Source organism: Dipodomys spectabilis, unplaced genomic scaffold (assembly GCF_019054845.1).
Source record: "Dipodomys spectabilis isolate Male_0828 unplaced genomic scaffold, ASM1905484v1 ptg000141l, whole genome shotgun sequence".
NCBI lineage: Eukaryota > Metazoa > Chordata > Mammalia > Rodentia > Heteromyidae > Dipodomys > Dipodomys spectabilis.
Genome location: NW_024870818.1, coordinates 3,861,882 through 3,880,179, shown reverse-complemented (window position 1 = coordinate 3,880,179; position 18,298 = coordinate 3,861,882). Strand labels below are relative to the sequence as shown.

General features: G+C 35.3%; 2 protein-coding genes across 4 annotated transcripts in view; one reads left to right on the top strand and one right to left on the bottom strand.

Annotated features, from left to right (window-relative positions):
* LOC122117516 (WD repeat containing planar cell polarity effector) overlaps positions 1 to 18,298 on the bottom strand; it is a 254,959-nt gene that overhangs the window by 49,668 nt on the left and 186,993 nt on the right. The gene's annotated exons all lie outside the window — the stretch shown is intronic.
* On the top strand, positions 7,296 to 9,543 carry LOC122117518 (lys-63-specific deubiquitinase BRCC36-like). Its single transcript, XM_042691285.1, has one exon. The coding sequence runs from the start codon at positions 7,301 to 7,303 to the stop codon at positions 8,102 to 8,104; it is 804 nt and encodes a 267-aa protein (XP_042547219.1). The 5' UTR covers positions 7,296 to 7,300; the 3' UTR covers positions 8,105 to 9,543.

Here is an 18,298-nt window from a genome sequence, read left to right as displayed (position 1 = left end):
AAATATATAAAAATTGGGGGGAGAGATAGAAAATATTAATTTTCTGGTGGATGACATTAAGTAGAACTCTTTCAAAATTAATCATTTCCTCATACATGAATTTTATATAATTCACATATACTAACTTCACATCAGAAGGGAAGTACTCTGAAACAATGATTAAACTGTATAATTATTTTACACAAATTGAAATTCTTTTGTGTAGAAATCTGCAGAATTTTATGCAAAATTAAAGTTCATCTAAATTAACTAATTTAGAAAATGGTCAAATTTGCTTTTTTCTAAAAATTTATTAGGTAGGGAATTTTTTATTAATAAGTTTGTTTTTATTGTGAAAATACCGTACAGAGGAGTTAAAATTACATAAGCAATGTAATGAATATATTTCTTATCAAGCATTGTTGACTCCTCCTTTGTTTCCCCTTCCCATCCCTGCCCTACCATCTCCCCCTCCCCCCAAAGTTGTAAAGTTCGTTTTTCAACATAACATCTTGTACATCTCATTGTTGCAATGGGTCCACCGTATCCCTATTTAAACAATTTGATTTTTCCCTTTCCCTCCCCAAATTATACCTATATCAAATACAGTGAAAACAAGGGTGGTTGGGAAATTTTTTGTGGGATTTTGTTTTTTGGCAGGTTTGAATTTAGAACCTTGTGCTTACTAAAGTGCTCTATCACTTGAGCCATGTCCCTAGTCCTAGAACAGGAAAGTTTTAACTAAATAAATGGAATTAATTATTTCATAGTGAAAAATAAATATTTTCTACCGTGGAGTACTTTAACAGTAAAATGGGATCAGATCATTAGACTGGATTCACTAAAGAAATATATTTTGAATGGCCTTACTTCCACTCACTAATTTTTCTGGGAATTTGTATGCCTTCTGAACGTATCAACTATTTTAAACACTTCATTTTTAGAAAATCAGTTCCTGGACATGGTTTTTCTTTTAACCATAGATGGAGTATCTCAAAGAAGAAACAAAGTTGTGTATCAGAACAGGGTTGCCAAATTATGGCCTAGCCTGCTGCTTCATTTGTTTTATTTATAATCCCTGAGTTAAGAATGAATTTTTCATTTTTAATGGTTACATAACATCTAAGATAGATTCAGGAGAGAACTCAAGAGGCATAAATCTTTAGAAAGGCTAGCTCACAATCCAACAAAATAAACATCAGCAAACAGGTTCTTGAAAGGGAGGGTGAGTTCAAGGGGAGGGGGGAGGCAACCATAAAACTCAATGCGTACCCTAGAAAATTAGGAAACTGAAGAAGGGGTGGGGTTAGGAGGGGTGGGAAGAATGATGAAAGGAGCAGCATTCAGCAAGATGCATTGTATTCATAAACTGCTTTGTCTGAATGGCAACTCCTTCGTACTACTAAAACTCAATGCTAAAAATACAAAACAGTATTTTGTCGAATATAAATATTACATGAAAAGTATATGTGTGTCTATAAAGAAGTTTTAGTGGAACTCAGCCCTGGTTTTCCATTCACATACTGTCTACAAATGCTTTTACACTAAAGGACAGAAATGAGTAGATGTGACAGAAACTATGTATCTCCCAAAGCCAAAAATATTTGCTATCTAGTCTTTTGGAGAAAATTTGTTCATTTGTGCTTTGGAGTATTTCATTCACCTAGAATAGCAAGGTCTATTAGAATCAAAGTTTTAGATAATCTTCCCCCAATTTTATTTTAGTTCCCACAGAACCAAAGAACTGGTCTGTTCCTCCATTAGTGCTTTCATTTTCATATGTGACTTAGGTAAATTCTTGAGGCCAGTAAGTAAAGTATTTGAAATAGCTTTCTTTCTTTTGACTAAAATCTTAAGGCTGTCATCTTAGAGTAAAAGGGAAGACTAACATATCATTTTGTGCTAGGCCACATAATTAATGGGCCAGTGCACACATTGATGGGTTTAGATGAAAAGTGACTGAAATTTGAACTACTAGCTTTCTCTTTCTTGTTACTTCAAAACTAGTTCAGGCTGTAAACTTCAACTTACAGGTGTTTACCTTTCTTTTTTTAAAATTTAATTTGTCAGATAAATAGCTTTCCAAAAACATAGTTTTATGGTTTGGCCTTCCTCGAAAAGAAAACCTGCTAGCTCCCACAAATGAATTCACAGAAAAATACTATTCAGTGTTTCTTTCTTTTTTTTTCTTCAAAATTTATTTTCTCAATTTTTATCAGAATATATACAAATGGTTTCACTACTCCTGGAATTGACTAATGAATAACAGATTTATATTTAATAGCTGCTTACTTAGATTCCTCTCTGTGCTATGTCCTTTAACTATTCAGTGTTTTTTAAGGTTGCATCTATAAGAATATTTCCTTTAGAAGTGAAGAATGTTCAGTGGCACTACTGCATGCTAAGTTACTGAGAAATTGCTAAGACTGATTTTTTACCTCATTTTGAACACTAACCAGAATTCGATATGATAATTCACAGTTATGTAGGTTAATCTTTAATACTTATCAAAAGTTAGACATGTGGATTATTACCCGGTATAAATTTGGAAAGTAAAAATTATTTTGTTGCAGGGTAGTTTTTGGTCAAAAGAGAGACTATGGAGGATTTCTACTGTATATATAATATTTTCTATACACTTTGAGTTACTTTCTCTGTTCATTTCACTAAGAGTGATGAGGATCATAATATATGCTTAAAATTTTTTAAAAGAAGGTTCAGTTATCATACTCAATAAGAGATATTAGACTATTAAAAACAAATCATTAATCTACAGTATTTGTTTTCATTTCTTATTTCAGTTCAGAATTTTATGGCTGTTTATAAAGTCTGATGTGAATGTATTTCTATATTTAATATTTTAAATATAGCCTGCTATAAAACAGATTGTCTATAATTTTTAATAAGAATAATAAAGGTCTCTAGTAAAGTTTTGGTATTAATATCAATTTGAATTCAGTATACCACATTAATATGTTTTAAAATACTGGTTTAAAGTCTGCCACAAAAATAGAATGACTTTTTTTGTCATTAAATCAGAAATAGTTGCCTAAACATTTGAGCTGAATTATATTGAAGGCTTAATTAGCTGTTATGTGTAAATATGCAATATATATGTGCATGCAAAGTATCATAAATCTTCTTTACATTACTCTTTACTATTAGGCTTTTACTTAACTTTTTTTTGCAGATGCATGCTTTTATGAGTCGAAACATAGGAACATTTTCTGAATTTACCTCTAGGCACAAAGGCAAAAGAAGTAGGGTATTATAACCTGACTTGTTTAAAACATCATGATGCTACTCTGAATGACAGTTTACAATTTACAAGTAGGGTGTGGCTAATAAAGTCACTGAAGCAGACATAAGCATAGGTTTTCTCTTATATACACTCCTGGCCTGTCAATCACACCTCTGAAATGCTTTGTTGCACAGGCATGCCAATAACTAAAACCACATTTTACCAGTTTTGTGCCCAAAGGCTTTTAAAAGGCTATGCAACCCTATCAATGTTTGAAAACCCCAGATTAAAGTTGAAGTCCTCAAGCAGAAACTTTTATTTTATCCAAAAGAGTAAAACATTCTTGAATTTTCTTAAAGTAATTGATATAATGTATTAAAACAATGATAAAAATTATAAATTAACAAAACCATTAAAGTTTTGGCTTTTAAGTTTCTTGTTTTGCCCTTTCCCAACACTTTCTATATTTCTTAGAAAATGTTAATCTAAAGACTTTAAAATATGAATTTTCTTTTTGTGCATATTACTGCATATTTATACATAGTAATGTATCTGTGTGTATTAATACATGGGAATGCACAGTAACAAAAAACAAACAAACAGCAAAAGCCAGTCACTGGCTATGCTGATGCCATGCCTTCTTCCTGCTGTCTCACATACGTCATCCTTAGTAATTTTTCTTTTTAGTGTAATATCTGTATGTTCTACCTTTATGGGGTAATAGCACACAATTTTAATTTAAAGGCACAGATTTGGATGGTAGAAACACATCTCAGCCAATAAAATTGCTCATGTTTTAGTACTTTGTATTTGTAGAAAGCTGGTTCCTATCACAGCAGACATTAAAGTTGGACAGAAGGCTGTTGAAATTTCACATACTAGAAGGTATGCAAAAAGAGGTGAGAAGCCGGGCGCTGGTGGCTCACGCCTGTAATCCTAGCTACTCAGGAGGCTGAGATCTGAGGATCTCGGTTCAAAGCCAGCCGGGCAGGAAAGTCCATGAGACTCTTATCTCCAATAAACCACTCAGAAAACTGGAAGTGGCGCTATGGCTTAAGTGACAGAGCGCTTGCCTTGAGCTGAAGAGCTGAGGGACAGCGCCCAGGCCCAGAGTTCAAGCCCCATGACCAACAAAAAAAAACAAACAAACTAAATAGGAGTGAGAAGGTAACCAAAGAAATGGGGACGAAAAGAGTGAAAAATCTGACGGAATATTCAACCCTAGGCTGATTCTGAAGTAGTTGGCTACCTGTGTGATCCTGAATGGCAGGAGGAAGGTTTTAGCTAAAATGGATAGTATGGGTATGTTCTGGTGCTTCCAACTAAGATAATGTTTTCTGATAAATGTTGTTTATTTTGGGGAATAAATCTTCTTTGGCTTCTTTGAAGTCCTATACAGTGCTTAATAAAGACTTATGAAATTATCTAATGGTATAAAAAAAAAGCAAGTCTGGAAGTCAAAATTTCTATGTAGTTCAATTCCATGTGAATGAATGTAGTGCATTATTATAATGTGTTTGTTTGTAGTGAGGTAAAGGAACCAAGAACATTGTCTATAGCATGTGGTTCTTGAGGAATTCTTCTGGGATTCAGGCTGTATTTCTTGTCTTTTTTTCTCTCATTTGAATGGTGAATTGGAGAATAAGAATTACTATTTTGAGATGAATAAGTATTTTAGCAGTGCGTCCCATAAAGGTGACTATGAACTGTGGAGGAAAGAATGAGACTGTGGGGAAGTCAACAGTGGCAGAAAACTATAGTGACTACACTGATAGTACCAAAAGGTCAGTAGGGCAAATGAAGGTGCTACAGGCATTATATATATAATAGCATGTCATACAGTTGGGATCATACAGCAAAAGCTTTGAGATTGACTTCTCTTAGTAATATGCATTTAAGGTTTCCTCATGGCTTGATAGATCATTTATTCTTAGTATTGTACAACAGTCTATCATCTGGATGTATCAGTTTATCCACTTATCTATTGAAGGACAACTTGTTTTGGAATTTATGAAAACTTCCATATATCAGTGTGCAGAATTTTATGTGTGCATATATCTTAAATTCATTTTGGTAGAGATCAAGGAGTGCAGATGCTAGATCACACAGTAAAGGTATAACTGGTCTGATAAGAAACTGCCATTGTTTACGCACTGCATTCCAATCAGTAATGTATGAATCTCCTATTGTTGTATAGCCTCATTACCCAGGTCACAAACAGATAAATGAGAATACATGCAGAGTAAAAAACATTTTTTTTTTTAAAGTAAAAGATGATGTTTAAAAAGCAAAAACAGGCGGGTGCTGGTTGCTCGCACCTGTAATCCTAGCTAGGCAGGAGGCTGAGATCTGAGGATCGCAGTTCAAAGCTAGCCCTGGCAGGATAACCACCAGAAAACCAGAAGTGGCGCTGTGGCTCAAGTGGTAGAGCACTTCCATTGAGCTGAAGAGTTCCGGGACAGTGGACAGTGCCCAGGCCCAAAGTTCAAGCCCCATGACTGATTTAAAAAAAAAAAAAAAAGCAAAAACAGTATTCTAAGTGTGGGAGTAAATATTTACATTCAACTAAGTGCTAAGTAAACAATATACAGAAAACTTCTGGAAATAAAAATTACAGAACTCAATACAGCACAATTGGGCAGAAATCTTAAAGGGTACTTCACAAGAAATTTATCCAAATTTCCAATTAACATGTAAAAAATATCGTCAACATATGACTTTCCAAGGAATACAAATTAAATCAGTAGGGTAACTCACTATATACACTCCAGAATGAGAAAAATGGCGATTTGGACATCAAATTGTTTTGAAGATTTTTTGAAATTCTTGATCTAGGTCATCTTTATGAAATGTCACACCCTGTCACATCCTATTACTTACATTGAATAAACAGAAGAAAGGTTATAAAAACTTAGTATGCATATCACCTGACATAAAAGTATTTGCCAATAATTTTTTCTGCTTAAATGAATGCACTTTAGATATCTAGATTATTAGCTTAGAAAAATATAAAGTACAACTAATTCTGGATAAGAAAAGAGTTGTTGTTTGTTTTTTGTTTTTTACTAGAAACAGCGTATTTCTCCTCCCATATCATCTTCTTTCTTATATGTGAATATGAATATAGCTATGCAAACCAGTTCTGTTTCCTTCTTAGAAACAGTCTTAACATGGAACATGGTAGCTATCAAGCACAAGTGGAAATTAGCCAGAAAATAATAGAAAAAAATCTAATAAAAGTTCAACAGAAAATTACTCAGGAAATATGTGTAACTTAGTATATTCATTGTTATGAAAAAGCATTACGGGAGGGGTAACATGGGGAATAATGATGAAAGGGGTGACACTGACAAAGAAGCATTGTACTCATAACCTGACTTATGGAATTGTAACCTGTTTGTACAACTACTTAATAAAAAAAGTGTCAACCAAAACAAGGATAACAACAAAAATCCATTATGAACAGCTGAATGACCTAGAAGAGCTCCCATCATTTTTCCTTTTAGCTACATAAGTAAACATTTTTTTCCTATCTCCAATAAGTTATTTGGTTGTAATAAATAAGCAAACTTACTAAATAATGCTTACTTCTCTATCATATTTTATAATCAATACAGTTTTAAATAAAAATGTCCATTGAAGAAACAATTACATTTTATGTAGTTCTAGGGAAATTGCCCATGATTCCCATTTCATAAGTGAAGGAACCACTTAGGTCAAGATCTACAGCAAAATGCAAGAGACAAACATAAGGGGATCCAAATGGGGAAAGAAGAAGTAAAACTCTCCCTCTTTGCAGAGGACATGATCCTGTATTTGAAAAACTCCATAGATTCCTCTCCCAAGTTACTGATCTGAAAATTTGGCAAAATAACAAGGTATAAAATTAACCCATAAAAATCAGTAACTTTTCTATATGCCAACAATGAGAAGAGCTAGGCTGAACTCAGGAAAACAACTCCTTTTGCAATAGCCTCAAACAAAACAAAACAACCCTCCCTTAGGAATTAACAAAAGGGGCGAAGGGTCTCTATGATGAAAACTTAAAAACAAAAAAAGTTGAAAAATAGGCGGACCAAGATGGCGGTACAGGTGGTGCAGGCGGTACAGGCAGTTCATCTCGAGTCTGATGCTTTTCTAGTGTGTCTCAACCACGCTCTGAGCACAGAAAAGGAGGAGGTGATGGGTCTATGTATAGGGGAGGTTGACACCGTCCGAATTGTACATATTCATTCTGTCATCATCTTACGACGTTCTGATAAGAGGAAGGATCGAGTAGAAATTTCTCCAGAGCAGCTGTCTGCAGCCTCAACAGAGGCGGAGAGGTTAGCTGAACTAACAGGTCGCCCCATGAGAGTTGTGGGCTGGTATCATTCCCATCCTCATATAACCGTTTGGCCTTCACATGTTGATGTTCGTACACAAGCCATGTACCAGATGATGGATCAAGGCTTTGTAGGACTTATTTTTTCCTGTTTCATAGAGGATAAAAACACAAAGACTGGTCGGGTACTTTATACCTGCTTCCAATCCATACAGGCCCAAAAGAGTTCAGAGTATGAGAGAATTGAAATCCCAATCCATATTGTACCTCATGTCACCATTGGGAAAGTGTGCCTCGAATCAGCAGTAGAGCTGCCCAAGATCCTGTGCCAGGAAGAGCAGGATGCATATAGAAGGATTCACAGTCTTACACATCTGGACTCAGTAACCAAGATACATAATGGCTCAGTGTTCACCAAGAATCTGTGTAGTCAGATGTCAGCAGTCAGTGGACCTCTCCTGCAATGGTTGGAGGACAGACTGGAACAAAATCAACAGCATTTACAGGAGTTGCAACAAGAAAAGGAAAAGCTTATGGAAGAACTTTCTTCCCTAGAATAAAGTAGAAGACAAAAATGGGGGAAGGTGAAAATACCCAGAGAACAATTACACTTTAAAAAAAGCTAAATTGATTTTGATGAACCAAAAATTAGAGTGCTCACATTACTCCACTTCAAGACTTAATGTGAAGCTCCAGTAAATCTGGACAGTATGATTCTGGCAGAGGAGTAGACACATGGATCAATGGAACAGAAGAGAGAACACAAATAAGTCAGATTAAGTACAAAAGTGGTTCGTTCAATGGAGAAAGGACAAACTTTTCAACAAGTCATGCTAAAGTAATAAGTACCTAAAAGCAAAAAGAGAACTTCAACCTAAACCTAGTATCTTCTATAAAAGTTACCTCAAAATGTATTATGGATTTAAATGTAAAATGTAAAACTATAAAAGTTTTAGAAAAATGCCATAGGATAAAAATCCTTAGGAAATAAATTCTTAGACTTCAAGTCAAAAGCACAATACATAAAGAAAGAAAAAAGTTGTAACGTTGTATTTCATCAAAATAAGAACAAGCTACAAATAGAAAAAAATGTTAATATTTAATCAATGTGGGAAACACTGTGTTCAAGCCTCAAAGATAAAAATATCTAAAAAGTGAGTGAAAAACCTGAGTAGCTATTTCACCAAAATGTGTGATATATAAGTCATGACGTGAAAAAATTTCATGAGTATAGGAAATGCAGATTAATGCCACAGTGAAGGTACTTGTGCTTGTCAGAATGGCTGAAGAAAAATAGGGAAACTACCACACATTATTGAGAATACAAACTAATTGGTTTTTTAATCAATGACAGGAATGTAAAATGGTATAGCCACACTGGAGAAAACTCTGGAAATTTCTTTTGAAGCTAAACATAGACATTACCTGTGACTCAGCAGTTGCACTCCTGGACATTTATACCAGAGAAATGGAAACTGGTATTGTCACAAAAGTTTTCAAAGCCGCTTTATTTGTATTAACCAGAAATCAAAAACAACCCAGATATCCTACAATAGATAAGTGATTAAACAAATCTCTACTAATGAATACTGCTTTTAATGGAAAAAAACACAAGGCTACTAACCACATTGAATTTATATGAAAAAGCTAATCTCAATAGGTCACATACTGTGTGATTGCACACATTACTGAAATGTCAAAATTACAGGAATGAAGACCAGATTAGTGGTTTCCAAGGATAGGACTGAATGAGGTATGGCATATGTATAACTATATAGGAATACACAAGAAGTTCCTTTGTGGTGATGGAAGTTTTGTATGTTGATTGTAGTGTTGTGTGTGAATCTGTACCTGTGTTAAAGTTGTATAAATCTATATATACACAAATGCATGTAAAGTTTGGTGACCATAGAGTCTATAATCTGCTTAGTTATATACCATGTACTATTTTTGCAACATTCAATTACTACAAAATAAAAACTTGGAAATTTTAACAAAGAAAAAAAAAAAAATAAAAAAAAAATAAAGCAGATTTAAGGAAGTGGAAAAACCTCCCATGCTCCTGGAATGGGAGGATTAACATTGTAAAAATGGCAATACTGCCCAAAGCTATCTAAAAATTCAATGCACTACCCATCAAAATCCCAACAACTATCTTCAATGATACAGAAGAAGCAATCAAAAAATTCATATGGAATATTAGAAGACCCTGGATAACAAAAACAGTCCAGAACAGAATTGGAAGAATATCAATACCACACCAAGCTTTAAACTCTATTACAAAGCCGAAGTAATAAAAACAGCTTGGTACTGGCACAAGAATAGGCCTGAGGACCAATGGAACAGAAGACCCAGAAATGAACCCACAGACCTATAGCCACCTAATATTTGATAAGGGAGCCAAAAACAGAGAATGGAAGAAAGCCCTTCAACAAATGGTGCTGGCAGAATTGGCTATACATATGCAGAAAACTAAAGTTAGATCCTTATATATCACCCTGACCCAGAATCAACTCCAAATGGATCAATGTAAGACCAGATACCCTGAAAATATTACAGAAAGGAATAGGGAAAACATTAAGGCTCCTTGGCACAGGCTGAAACTTCCTAAGAATCACAACAAATCAAAGACTAGATAAATGGGATTGCATCAAACTCAAGAGTTTCTGCATGGTAAAGGACATAGCTGGCAAGAAAAAGCCCACAGAATGAGAAAGATCAAGGGCCTCATCTCTAAAATATACCGAGAGCTCACAAAAACTAACCTCTCCCAAACAAATCCTCAAAGAGACAACAACCCAATTAATAAATGGACTAAGATGTAAAGAGACTTCCCCAAAGAAGAAATAAGAATGGTCATTAGACACATGAGGAGATGATCAACATCTGTGGCCATAAAAGAAATGCAAATCAAAACCACATTGAGATTCCAATCTCACCCCAGTTAGAATGGACATTATAAAAAAAAAAAAAGCTAACAATAACTGATGCTGGTGAGGATGTGGCCAAAAGGGAATGCTACTACACTTTTGGCAGGAATGTAAACTTGTTCAACCACTACGAAAGCAGTATGGAGGTTCCTCAAGAGACTCCCCATAGAGCTTTCCTATGACCCAGCAATCCTACCTCTGGGCATCTATCCAATTGACCACAAACCAGGCTACACTGAAGCCACCAGCATGAGCATGTTCACTGCAGATACGGAATCAACCCAGATGCCCTCAGTGGATGAAGCATCAAAAAAACGTTCTGGTAGCTTCAGTATGGCCTTGTTTGTGATCCTTTAGGTAAATGCTCCAAAATGGGATAGCTGGGTCACAGGAGTGCTCTATGTGTCGTCTTTTGAGGAACCTCCATAGTACTTTCCAAACTGGTTGAACAAATTTACACTCCCACCAACAATGCAATAGGGTTCCTTTTTGGCCACATCCCCTCCAGCATCTGTTGTTATTAGATATTTATTTATTTATTTATGGGTCCGGTAGTGGGGCCTGAACTATGGGCCTGGGCTCTGTCTCTCAGCTCCTCATCTCAAGACTAGCACTCTACCACTTGAGCCACAGCGCCACTTCCGGCTTTTTTTTCTTTTTTTTGTTTTGCTTATGTGGTGCTGAGGAATCGAACCCAGGGCCCCAGGCATGCAAGGCAAGCACTCTACCACTGAGCCACCTTCCCAGTCCTGTTATTAGATTTCTTTTATAGCCATTTTAACTGGGGTGAGGTGAAATCTCAATGTTATTTTGATTTGCATTTTTTTTATGGCCAGAGAAGTTGAGCATTTCTTCATGTGTCTATTGGCCATTCTTATTTCCTCTTCAGAGAGGTATCTCTTTAAGTCTTCAGCCCACTTATTAATGAGGTGGTTGTTTCTTTGAGGGTTTGTTTTGGGGGGATTTAATTTTTTGAGTTCTAAGTATATTTTAGAAATGAGGCCTTTGTATGTTATATGGATCAAGAAAATGAGGTATATATGTATATAGATATAGATAGATAAATAGATATAGACAGACAGACAGATAAACATGGAATTCTGTGCTTCCATCAGAAAGAATGACACTGCCCCATTTTTTTAAGGAAATGGAAAGACTTGGAAAAAAGTCATATTAAGTGAAGTAAGCCAGACACAAAGAAACATAAGTCCCATGGTTTCCCTTATTTGCAATAATTAGTATACATCTAGGATAATCTTAGCAAATGACCAGAATAGTTCAATAAGTATGTACATATGACCATATAAGATAATGGTAAGTGAAATAACTCCAAGACATGGACACAAGAGGTTCTTCTTTGTTGTTGTTTTAAATGTAATTAATCTATGATTGTTTGCTCCTTTTGTATGTTCTTCCCTCTATGGGATATTCCCTGTTGTCACTGTATTTGATTTTGGTACCCTGGTATTGTCTATACGTTTATTCGAATTAGGGAAGGGAAGGGGAACAACAGAATGGAACAACAGAATGGTGAGACAAAGGACGGGGGGAAGCAATGCAACAGCGATATTCACAAGACAGTATGTTGGAAATGATCTGGGCAACTTGGGTGGAGGTGGGGGAAGGGAAAGTAGAAGAAAAATGAGGGAAGGGGTAACAAGTTTGACAAGAAATGTACTTATTGCCGTACTTATGTAACTGAAATCCCCTGTACATCACCTTGACAATAAAAAAGAAAAAAAGAAAATGTGGTATCTAAACACAATGGAATTCTATGCTTCCATCAGAAAGAATGATATTGCCCCATTCATAAGGAAACTGGAAAGATGGAAAAATTATACTAAGTGAAGTAAGCCAGACCCAAAGAAACAAAGCCATATATTTTCTCTCATTTGTAACAATTAGAATATGCCTATACATCTACAAGTAAACTCAATGGACAGTGAACAACAAATAATTATACCTAGACATAATTAATTAAACAAAGGAGGACTTTCTTAGGAGAGGATTGCAGGGCTCAATAGCTCTGTGCATATGATCATAGAAAATGATGCTTATTGAAATGAACTCCAAGAACTGGAAGAAGTTTTTTTAATAAGTTTTTTATTGTAAAAATACTGTACAGGCTGGGAAGGTAGCTCAGTGGTAAGAGTGCTTGCCTTGCATGCATGAGGCCTTGGGTTCGATTCCTCAGCACCACATAAGCAGAAAAAGCCTGAAGTGGAGCTGTGGCTCAAGTGGTAGAGCACTAGCCTTGAGCTGACGGTGCTGAGGGACAGCGCCCAGGCCAAGTCCAGGCCCCAAGACCAAAAATAAATAAATAAATAAATACTGTACAGAGGGGTTACAGTTACATAAGCAAGGTAATGAGCATATTTCCTATCAAGAATTGTTGCCTCGTCCTTTGTTTTTTCCCTACCATTCCTTCCCTCCCACCTCCACAAGTTTTTTTTAATTGTACTACTTTTTGGTCCTTTTCGATTTTTTTCTTCTTTCCTTTTTTCTTTCATTTATTCCCTTCTGTCACTGTTTTTGTTATCTGTATCCTTTGTCTTGGAATATAAGTTTATCTGATTTGGGGAGGGGAAAAGGAAACACAGAAACAGTGGGACAAAGGTTGAATCAATTGAGCAGTGAAATGCACTAGACACTATATGCTACATGAACTTTAGAACTTTGGGGGATGGAAAATTGGGAGGAGAAAAACTGAGAGAGAATAAGGGAGAGAGTGACACTGTTCAAAAGGAAATGTACTCGTTATCTGAATCATGTAACTGCAACCCCTCTGCACATCACCGTTACAATAAAACTTAAAAATAAAAATAACTTAAAAACATCTCCAGCAGAATGTCCAGTCTTTAGCATTAAAACCCACCCACTTACTACATAAAAGTATTACAGAGACTATTTGAAACAGTGCTCAAAGTGACTCTCTAGCACAGTTCTATTCCATGGTGCACGAACTCAGTTTGGCAGCGACAAACAAAGAAGACAGAGATAGCTTTCTTATTGTCTTTTGCTGTGCCAAAACTTTAAGAATCAAACTCTAACAAACAGTAACAATTCCATGGCAGCAAGGACAATAAGAAAAAGCAGCCTATCTGAAATCAAGGAGCATAGCAAAGTGATTTCGAGCATTTGGTTTATAATTAGATGGCTATGATTTTTATATTCTGTCTCTAAAACCAAGTCACTGTATTTTCATTTGTACATGGGAAATGAATAATTAACTTTTCAAAAAAGAATTAACTCTCTAGGGTTGTTGTACATAAGAAAGAGGTAACTTATGCTAACATACAGTTGTTCTTTCTAATGATTTCTTTTATGTCGTATAGTGATAATATTCTAGTTTTAGACTCAGCATAGTAAAGAAAGATTGATGTGTAACTATTTCACATTTTTCTTCACAAGATTTGGACTATGGGTCTAATTCTTGCACTGACTGATATGTTAATTCTAAATAAGTCCCTCAACTTTATTGAGTTCTATCTAAAAGGAAGATAGAACATCTATCTGCGCTATTTACCTTTAATGTTGTTGAGATATTAAGTTTATACAGATAAGTATTTTAAAAATGGTAATGAACATTATTTGTATAGCCATTTCATTGTATTTCAAAATCTATTTTATATTATTAAAACTGCTTATTTTGTGCACAATGTGTAAGTGATAAAAATTAAAATGTATAGTTTTCTCTGTTGAGATTAGTTTAAGGTACTTGAAATCAGAAAAGTTACTTAGTATAGGTATTTCTTCTTGTTCATCACTTAGGTATAGGATAGTAGCAATTAAATTTATGTACCTTGCAGTACACATGTATTACATTGAAGACTTGTTGAGCAGAAAGTTTTTTACTTTTTTGCCTCAGAATTTACTAGTTGGAATGGTATCGTATCATAATGAGTAGGTAAATTAATGATTATGTAAAGCCCCTTAAAGATGAACCATGAATAAATATGCATCTAATAAAGAACATATGAACAAAATTTTTCACAGATATATGTTGGCTAGAATTTGATTAACGTCTTAGTTTGAATTCTATTCAGTCATATCTAGTCTAAAATTTCTGTTAAAAACAATTGCCTATTTTAGAGGAAAACATTTAATATATCATGTCTGGTATTATTCACTCCAAGAGTATTCACAAGACAAAAGTTTTATGATAATCGAGTTCTTAGGAATTTCACTGAAACTATAACTCATTGAGTAATACAAGTAATATGATCTGTACAGACCTTTGTATCCAAAACAGTTAGTAATCCTTGAGGTTCAGATGGTTATAGAAGTTTAGGTTTAACCCCAAGATAAGTATTCAAATGTTTTTGCTTTCATGCAATTGTTTCTAACACATTTATAAGATGATTTCTTTGTTGCTTTGTATGTCCCTCCCCCATGGCATAAACCCTGCTTTCACTGTATTTGATGTTGGTATAATTTGTGGAGGGGAAGGGAAAAAAACAAATTGTTTAAATAGGGATACAGGTGGACCCATTGCAACAATGAGATGTACAAGTCGTTATGTCGAAAATGAACTTTACAACTTTGGTGGGGGAGGAGGGGAGGGAGGGCAACAGGAAGAGATGGGAAGGGGAAACAAAGGAGGAGGCTACAATGCTTGTAAGAAATGTACTCATTATCTTGCCCATGTAATTGTAACCCCTCTGTATGGTATTTTCACACACACAAAAAAAAGACGTTTAGGTTTAGACTTATGTCGTTAGGCAAAGATATCTAAAAGTAAGAAGGTATAGATAAAAACTGACATCATGTTCTAATAAAGATAGGTGAAGGATGGGGCTGGGAAGGTGGCTCAGTGGTAGAGCGCTTGCCTTGCATGCATGAGGCCCTGGGTTCGATTCCTCAGCACCATATAAGCAAAAAGAAAAAAGCCGGAAGTGGTGCTGTGGCTCAAGTGGTAGAGTGCTAGCCTTGAGCTGAAGAGCTGAGGGACAGCGCCCAGGCCCAGAGTTCAAGCCCCACGACCAGACCCCACCAAAAAAAAATTATTAAAAAAAAAAAAGATAGGTAAAGGAGAGCCAAGTTGACATTAATGTCCCTCCTAGGACAAACATGCAATAGATCATACACTGTCAAGCATAGCATAGAAATTAAACAACCATAGTTTAAATGGTTAGAATTAAAAACTTTTTTGGAGTTTAATTTTAGAATATACTTTAAGAGCGAATGCCTATCTTTATCCATGTATCATCTATTAGATATCATTTCTATGCACCTTTACAAGAGGACTAGGGCTCAGTTACTGACTTTTTTTTTCTTTTTCTTTCCTTTTCTTAAAATGTTTTGCTGGTCCTGGGGCTTGAACTCTGGGCCTGGGCACTGTCCCCAGGCTCCTTTTGCTCAAGGCTAGCACTCTGCCACTTAAGCCACAGTTCCACTAAGGTCTATGGTTTAGTAAAAGCTAAAAGACACTTTTAGTAAGAAAACTTACTAAAACTCAAGTTTTTGAATGATTTTTTTTTTTTGTTGTTGAAATCAGGTCTTCTGCTCTTACTTAGCTTTTTTTGCTCAAGGCCATTGCTCTACCACTTGAGTCACACTTCACTTCCAATATTGTTGCTGGTTAATTGCAGATAAAGAGTCTCACAGCCTATTCTGTAGGGCTAGCTTCAAATCTCAATTCTTAAGTTTCAGCATCCTGAATAGCTAGGGTTTTGGGGTAGAGCCTGGCTTGAATAAATTTTTAAATGGCATGGGACTTTGCTGATGGCATATCATTGAATAACAACTCAAGACAAATAAGGAATCCAATTTTATTAAGTATATGCATAGCAAAAGAAGGAAGTAAATAAACTAATTTATTGGTAATCTCTGGTTGAAAATAAATTTTTATTTTTATACTACAGCTTTTAAATTGTAGTGTTTCAAATTTTCCATTAAGCATGAATAGGCTTTTGAAGTAGAATTTAAAAATATATTTTAAAAGGAGATGGCAACTTACAATGCTACAGATTTTTTATAGCAGAATATCTGAAAGATCATATATAATAAATGAATTTGGAAATATAATGCATTTGGAAGAATCTCATAATATGCAAATGTATAGACAGTTACATTAAATGCAGCTGGGATGTCTTTTATATTTTCATTTCTCTGCATATGTGGATTATATAGAAGTTTTTTTTTATGTTTCTTTTCTTTGAACTGCTAGCTATCCTCCCAAATGGTTTTTGATTTTATAGTAACAACACTTGTTCAGCCCACTGAACATATACTCGCCTCCAACTTTCTCATAGTTAATGTAGTATAGTTCTATGACTAGGTTCTGCCCAATGGTATATAAGCAGAAGTGATGGCTAACAACTAGGTTGTACCTGGACAAAAAGGAGCCTTCCCTCTTCCTTTTTCCTCTTTCCTGTAGCTAAGACGCTCATCTTTAATGATGTAGATGGAGGCTGTACTCTACGTAAGAAAGCAACACATAGAAGGATCCTGGTAATCTGATAATACTTCTATGCTTTACCATTCCTCAATGCATCTCAGGATTAAGAAGGGAGTAACAGCTGGGTGATGGTGGCTATGATGAGACTCTTACCTCCTATTAACTACCAAAAAAAAGCCAGGATAGGAGCTGTGGCTCAAGTGGTGGAGTGTTAGCCTTCAGCACAAAGGCTCAGGGATAGCACCCACACCCTGAGTTCAAGTCCCAGGACCAGCGCGCGTGCAAACACACTCACACACACACACACACACACACACACGAGTAATATTTCTTTGGTAAGTTGTATTGTGAGGTCTCTTGTTCTATTTCTGCCTGGACTCTTCCACAGCTACTATCTCACTGACATTACAGTACCCACTGATACACCAATGGTAAAGCCAAGGTTAAAAGTGCAAGAGGACAGATTTTACTTCACAGTTTGTATTGTGCCAGACTTCTCAGGCTTACAATAAAATTAGACAGTTACAAAAATACAAACTTCTGTAAAGATATAGTTCATTGGATACTCATTCCTACTTCTTTCCTGATAAATGAATTTTTAAATTCAAAATTTAATAAAGAATGCTAAAATTTAAATAGGAAGGACTAAAATTAAGGTATCATAAAGAACAAATAATAAATTTTGTACTTTGTGGATGTTCTGTCTTCTATTAAAATGTGTATTACTACAAATACATACTATATTTTGAGTTTTAAAGGACTACTAATAGTTAACCAATACTATGCCTTAATCTTTGCAAGGCTCTGCTCAAAATATGAAAGAATTAACTTAATCCCACAATAATTTGTAACATAAGTACTAAATATACCATCACTTTTTAAAATGAGGATGCTGAGGCATGTAGAATGTAAGTTACTTTCTAGTGGTCTTGCAACTGGTGGTAATAACTCTGGTGCCAATGTTCATATTCAGAATTTTATTATCATAGCTAAATTTGTAATACCCAGCCATAGTATTTTATCAATCTTTAGAATTTTCCCTTTGGTATTTAACCCAATATAATATGTGAGATTATATGATCAGAGAATAGAAATGCCTGAAATAATCAAGTTGCTTAAAAAATCTAGCCATCAGTTGGACACCAGTGGCTCACATTTGTAATCCCAGCTACTCAGAGGTTTGAGATTTGAAGATCTTGCTTCAGATCCAGGCCAGAAAAAGACAAATATAAGAGACTCTTATCTTCAATTAACCAGCAATATGAGGAAGTAAAGATGAGGCTCAATGTTAGCCTTGAATGGAAAAAGCTAAGTAAGAACTTGAAGGCCTTAAGCAAAAGCTCCAGAAACTCAGTTCAACCACCTGTATGGGGAAACATGGGCACTCGTGCACGTGCACGCACGCGCGCGCGCGCGCGCGCGCG